General features: G+C 53.6%; 1 protein-coding gene across 1 annotated transcript in view; it reads left to right on the top strand.

Moving 5' to 3' along the window:
• The window catches only part of MYOM3 (myomesin 3), a 21261-nt gene that overhangs the window by 10084 nt on the left and 4602 nt on the right, over window positions 1-6575 (top strand). The window contains exons 7-14 of the mRNA XM_008573179.1: window positions 273-417; window positions 573-632; window positions 984-1051; window positions 2628-2738; window positions 4470-4557; window positions 5103-5141; window positions 5408-5516; window positions 6522-6526. Of these exons, the coding sequence (XP_008571401.1) occupies window positions 273-417; window positions 573-632; window positions 984-1051; window positions 2628-2738; window positions 4470-4557; window positions 5103-5141; window positions 5408-5516; window positions 6522-6526 (625 nt within the window). The remainder of the gene's footprint in view (window positions 1-272; window positions 418-572; window positions 633-983; window positions 1052-2627; window positions 2739-4469; window positions 4558-5102; window positions 5142-5407; window positions 5517-6521; window positions 6527-6575) is intronic.

Here is a 6575-nt window from a genome sequence, read left to right as displayed (position 1 = left end):
AAAATGTGGCACAGTAGGGATTGGGGGCTTATTATTAAATTGTAATTAATTTAAGCAACCAAGGAGTTTTCAGGGTCCAGGCGTGGGGGGGAGTCTCAGTCTATACACACAGAAAGGGGTTCCCCAGGGCCCCTTTCCCAGTTTCTGAAGGCTGATAACTCTAAACATATCACCCTCCCCCCAAGTTCAACTACACCTTAATGTGTGCCCCACAGCCAAGTTCCCAGAATAGAGAAAGTGCAAAAAAGACCCTGGGTGTTTGTTCTCCCCAGAACCGCAAAATCAATTTTGACCGAGAGAAGGGCCTGGTGGAAGTAATCATCCAGAACTTGTCGGAGGATGACAAAGGGTCGTATACTGCTCAGCTCCAAGACGGAAAAGCCAAAAACCAGATCACCCTGGCCCTGGTGGATGACGGTCAGCCATGCCCTGCACGCCCCGCCCCGCCCTGCACCCTGGCCTCCCCGTGGGCTCTCAGCTCTCTGCTCCGGGGCCTGCTGAGCACCCCCAGTCTTCTGTCCATCGTCTGTCCGTCCCTCAGCTCATGCCAGCCCCTTCCTACGTGTTCACAGATTTTGACAAACTTCTGAGGAAGGCAGATGCTAAGAGACGAGACTGGAAGAGAAAACAGGGTAAGAGCTGCTGGGGTGAAGTTCAAAAGCCTTGGCCACTGGTCAGTGCTGGAGAACTGCTGGACAGGGGGGTTAATGGCCACCCCGCCCCACCAGAGAATTCGGTCCAGTTCTCTCAGGTGCCAGAACAAAACAGCACTTGCCTGACCTTGAGACTGAGCGTTTCCTTAAATGTTGAGCCCTAAGCAACCCCTTGCCTCACCCCAGCCCCGCCTGGTGGGAGCAGCACGTGAGCAGCCGGGGGGTGGTCAGCTGTCCCTCTCCAGCCGGCTTCTCCCCGCTCGCCACCAGGTGGCGCCCTGGCAGAGCCTGGCGCGCTGACGTGTGGGCGTGTTTGGTTTGTACTCGCAGGTCCCTATTTCGAGGAGCCTTTGCAGTGGAAGATCACGGAGGACTGCCAAGTGCTGCTGACGTGCAAGGCAAGTCCCCACCCTGCTTCCAGCCCTGCCTGCCCAGGCCCCGTGGAGCCGGACCTGCAGCTTGTCCCCTCACCCTACCCCCCAACCCCCACACCCCACATTCCGTCCTCTGTGCTTGGCTGAACTCTTACCCGGGAAGTGGCCCCAGGGGGATCAAATTTAACCCGAAAAACAAAGCCACCTTCACAGAANGCCCTGGCAGAGCCTGGCGCGCTGACGTGTGGGCGTGTTTGGTTTGTACTCGCAGGTCCCTATTTCGAGGAGCCTTTGCAGTGGAAGATCACGGAGGACTGCCAAGTGCTGCTGACGTGCAAGGCAAGTCCCCACCCTGCTTCCAGCCCTGCCTGCCCAGGCCCCGTGGAGCCGGACCTGCAGCTTGTCCCCTCACCCTACCCCCCAACCCCCACACCCCACATTCAGTCCTCTGTGCTTGGCTGAACTCTTACCCGGGAAGTGGCCCCAGGGGGATCAAATTTAACCCGAAAAACAAAGCCACCTTCACAGAGCCCAGGCGGCAGCATGAGTGTGAGGTGCGTCAGCCTTGAGCTGGATCTCCCAATGGTTCCAGGAAGGGGTTCCATGGGGCCGGGGTGCCTGGGAGCCAGCAAAGGGTCTGTACTGGAAGAGGTTTCTCTGTGTTTATAATTAGCCTTGCCAGACACTGCTCGGTGCCTCGCAGTATTATTTTACTTCATCTGCCTTACAATCATCTGTGAGATAGGCATTATTATCCCCACTTTGTGAATGAAAAAACAGGTAGGGAAATAGCTCAAGACCACAGGGTAAGAGGTAGAGCCCAGGTTTTAACCAAGTCTGTCTGACTCCAAAGCCCAAGGTCCTTCTCAGCATGCTGCAACCTCATTAGGTGACTGGAGAAGAGCTGGGTGGGGTGGGTACTCCCCCAGAAACATGCATTCCGTGAACTTAAAGCACACTCTGCAAGGCACTGAGCATGCAAGGATGAAGAAGTGGTCTCCTTAGGCCTCCAGGAGCCCACGGTCCAAGGCAGGATCATTAGAAAACAGCATGTCTCATGCTTGATCCCGATATGTGCAGGAAATCTATTAATCATGATGGGAAGGACACTCTGAGGTGCTTCAAGGAAGTCTTCCTGGAGGAAGTGATATCTGAGTCTTTAAGAAGCAAACGTATTTATTTTTAAAAATAGAGTAGGGGGGCCAGCCCGTGGCTCACTTGGGAGAGTGTGGTGCTGATAACACCAAGGCCACAGGTTCAGATCCTATATATAGGGATGGCCAGTTAGCTCACTGGCTGAGAGTGCTGCTGACAGCACCAAGCCAAGGGTTGAGATCCCCTTACTGGTCATCTTTAAAAAAAAAAAAAAGAGTAGGGAAGGGATCAAAAGGCAGAGGAAACACCATTAGCAAAAGTTCAGAGTCCAGAAGCCAGCAGAGAGGGTATGAGAGAGGTGTGGGCTGAGATTTGGCCTGAGAGTATGTGTATATGGGGGTGGGGATGGGGGAAGAAGTCATGTTTGTAAATAAAAAGTTCTGAGGAGCTGAGTTTTTACTTAAAAAGAGAGAAAGCCTAAAGTCTCATTCCCCACCTTCCTCAGGTGACCAACACCAAGAAAGAGACTCGCTTCCAGTGGTTCTTCCAGAAAAAAGAGACGCCAGCTGGTCAGTATGACCCGCAGACTGGAGCAGGACTCCTCCTCATTGAAGAGGTGAGTGCGCTTCTGGCTTCAGAGCTCACCCCTTCCAGCAACTCGGCAGGCCGGGCAGTGCCTCGAGCACCGGGCTAGGAGTCAGGAGCGGGGCCAAGACTAGGTTGGGGCAAGTGAGGCACTTGCCTCAGGCACAAAATTTAAGGGGCACCAAAAAACTCAGTAATCAAGATAAATAATGTTTTACGCAATATTTTTAAAAATAAGAATTGATGCCAACCCCTCCCCCCCAAATTTTAATAAACACAGGATCGGTATTACTGTTTCTTCCTTTTGCTTGGGCTTCAGTCCTGGCCCTGCCAATGACTATGCAGCCATGGACTAGTTACTGTCCCTCTCTGACCTCAGCTTCCACCTGTAACGTGAGCAGGTCATGAGGGATGCTCTGTTGATAATTCCTTCCTGCCCCGACAGTCTAGGATTGAGGACAGGAAGGATGTCTCCATGTGAGGGAGGTCTGGACAGAAGAAAGCAGGCCTGGAGCTCAATTCTCCCACCAGGTCCCCCCACCCCACCCCCATTGCCATCAGAGGAGTGTGGCCTGGTTAGGAGAGAAACACAGGCTTGTTCTTAAACAGTCCATATTTTTCTACCCTGCTGCTGGTTTCTGTGGCCTCACTGGGTGCCAGGGCGGATTGGAACAAAAATAGGTTTGCTGACTAGGAAGGAAGTAATGATTTCAGGGTCTTCTACCAAATCCTGGCCAAGACAATGCCGAGTTGGCCTTTGTCACCACTGTGCAAGCACCTTGAATGGGCGTGGCATCGAGTAGGTGCTTAGTGACGATGAAGTTTTGTTATAATCATCTGTCCCATTGGTACAGAACTTTCTGCATTCAGAAGAGTTACCTCCCTTGATCCTCACAGCACCTGTAGCACGGAGGCAGAGCAAGGGTTCTGCCACTATCTTACAGATGAGTAAACTGAGCTCAGAGGGTTTAAATACAAAGACACAAGGCTAGAGAGTAGAGTCAGAAGTTATTCTGATCACCTGCCCAGGCTTTGGCTGTGACTTTGGAGCCATCACTGTGTGAAAGGGAAGAAGGGGGATGTAGGAGAGAACCGTTGGGGTTCAGCCCCTCAATCCACAGGTTAAGAGCTGCCTCAGATCCTGTCCCAAAACCTACTGTGTGGACATGGTCCAAGTGGGAGGGACTTTTGAGGGGACAGGGCCCTGAAGGAGGTGCATTGTAATGAGAGGTCATTTCTGACCTCCAGACCTTGCTTTAAGAGCACGACCCCAGTTCTCACTCTGCTGAGTACTGGTTCAGATTCAATCTGGGGCTGACAAACATGTGGCAGAAGGACCCCTTTTCCTGGGGAAAATAAAACCCTTCTGGGGAAGTGCAAGGGGGCTGCCTCCATCCAGGGGGCAGCTCAGTGGAGGGTGTGCCAGGCTCGGCCGCTCTGCGAGGAGGGTCCACTCTTCTGTGCTCAACGCAGCTGCCTGGGAATCCAAATTGGGGGTGTCTGTTTCTGCCCTCAGCTCCCTCATCCCACCCCATCCCCAGGCCCAGACAAGCCCTGAGTTTGGAATCAAAGGGCTCTGCAACTGGAAAGAGCCTTAGAGACTGCCTAGACCAGATGGGTACACTGAGGCCCAGGGAGGAAGGGGCCTTGCCTGAGGTCACACAGAGTTAGGGCAGGCCGGGAGCCCAGGCCTCCTGATAAGCTGTCCATCACTCCTTCAGGAACCCACACTGACACTGCCATCTCTTAACCTTCTTTCCAGTTTTCCAAAGAGGACAAGGGAATTTACAGAGCGACGGTTTCTGATGATCGCGGGGAGGATGATACCATACTGGACCTCACAGGGGAAGGTAGGAACTGGCAGTGGTTGAGACGGGGCAGGAGTGCTACAGAGGGATCACCCTGGAACAAGACACTGTGATACAACTTGTGGGGCAAAGTGTATGGGATCCCCGTGTCACCTGAGAAAATTGAGGCATAGAGAGGTGAAATGACTTGCCCAAGGTTGCACAGCTAGTCAGTGGCAGGGGCGTGGTCTGTGTGACTCTGCCACCATGTTCACTGCAGTCTATCACAGTGAGCCCAGGCTTGGAGACCCGAAGCCTGAGATCACCCTGCCCCACAAAGGGCCCAGGTTCCTCATCAGGCTGGTTGGCTCAGCCTACAAGAAAAGTATTGGCCTATTTGTTTTCCATCCGTGGTGCCCCCTCTGCCCCTCCCATCTCTGAGTGCCCTGGACCCTCTCCCACCCTCAAGCTGTGGGAGTCATCCTGCAGAGTTCCCTGTGCCCTGAGAGAAGCTCATGAGCTCCACCAGCCTTTTCCAATGGCATGCCCACTCCTGGCACTTCCCTGGGGAAGCCCACACCAGCTGACCATTCTCTGTCTCCCTCCAGCCCTGGACGCGGTCTTCGCTGAGCTGGGCAGGATTGGTGGTAAGCAAGCCTGCCTCTTTGCCCAGCCCTGCCTTGATGCCTAATGGCCTTCAAGGGGCCAGCCTCCCACCAGCCTTGGCTACCATGGGTGGGTGGGAGGGTTTAGTTTCCAACCTCAAAGACTGGGAGAGAAGCTCCTGCCTCCTCACGGCACTGTGTTCCCCCCACCACATGCCCCTCCCCAACGCCGAGCAGGGACTGGCCCCCAAAAACATGCTGCCCAAAGGTCCTCAGGGAAGACTCACCTTTCTCTTCTGTCTCTCCAGCCCTCTCTGCGACCCCACTGAAAATCCAGGGGACCGAGGAGGGGATCCGGATCTTCAGCAAAGTCAAGTACTACAATGTGGAATATATGAAAACCACCTGGTTCCACAAGTAGGTCTGCCTTGCCCTGGGAGCCCTAGCCAGGCTGGAGGGGGCCCAGCGCCTGCCCCACAGGGGCTTTCCTCCCTGCTCAGTCCTCCCAGCAGAGTCCCATCCCACAGTTTGACAGAGACGAAGGTCTCCCCACTGGTCCCACTGTCCACAGAAGGAGCTGGGGATAGGAATCAGCAGTCAGATGAGTAAAAGGGCTTTCCTGAGACTCCCCAGGGAAGGTGGGACTATGGTGGTAGGACCATTTTTCTGGAATATCCATGGCCATGGTAGGATCTTGGTCTCAGAGAAGCAGCTGGGAACTAGGAGAGGGAGGGATGCAGGAACGAAGAACCAGACAGTCAGGTGGGTCGTGGTGCCCATGTGGGCATCTGCAGCCTTAGTGAACTCAGGCAGCCAGGCTTAGGGGAGAGGCACAGGCAGAAGGCCTGAGGGGCTGACGACCACCTGAGGGCAGGGTTCAAAGGCAGGAGAGAGAAGGTGTCCACAGAGACTCAACCAGTAGCTCAGTGACCCTAGAGAGTTTGAGAGCATAATTTTTCCAGTGCATTTTATCACCCGCATGTCTCAGCCTTGTGGAGCAGACATTACTGCACCCATTCTATGCAGATGGCTGGACTGATTTGGTCAAGTTTTTCAAATGAGTGACAGTCAAGGCCAGATGGAATTTCAGGACAATGGGGCTCCTTTCCTAGTCAGAGTTTCTGAGCCCTGTGACTAAGCCAAGAGGTGTCACCTGTACAACACAACCCTGGGGACATGGCCCAGTTGTCTCCAGGAATGAAATTTAAGTAAAGAAGGAAAGGAGCTTAACTTTAAATGATTCTAAAGATTAGGAGAGAATAACTAGGGGAAGAAACCTTGGGAGGGTTTAAAAGTTAAAGAAGTGGCTCCTGAGGCTGGGGAAAGTGACAGTCACTGGCCCTAGAGCACCTCAGGGACCCAGCCTGCAGGACCTGTCACAAATGCAGACTCAGCTCTGACACATGGTTGATGCACCACGAGATTTGGTGAGTGAATAAATAAGTAAATGGATGGATGGATAAGGAATGGATGAGT

The sequence above is a fragment of the Galeopterus variegatus genome, unplaced genomic scaffold (assembly GCF_000696425.1).
Source record: "Galeopterus variegatus unplaced genomic scaffold, G_variegatus-3.0.2 Scaffold50, whole genome shotgun sequence".
NCBI lineage: Eukaryota > Metazoa > Chordata > Mammalia > Dermoptera > Cynocephalidae > Galeopterus > Galeopterus variegatus.
Note: the sequence above shows the minus strand (reverse complement) of the source record. Positions and strands in the feature narration are given on the sequence as shown.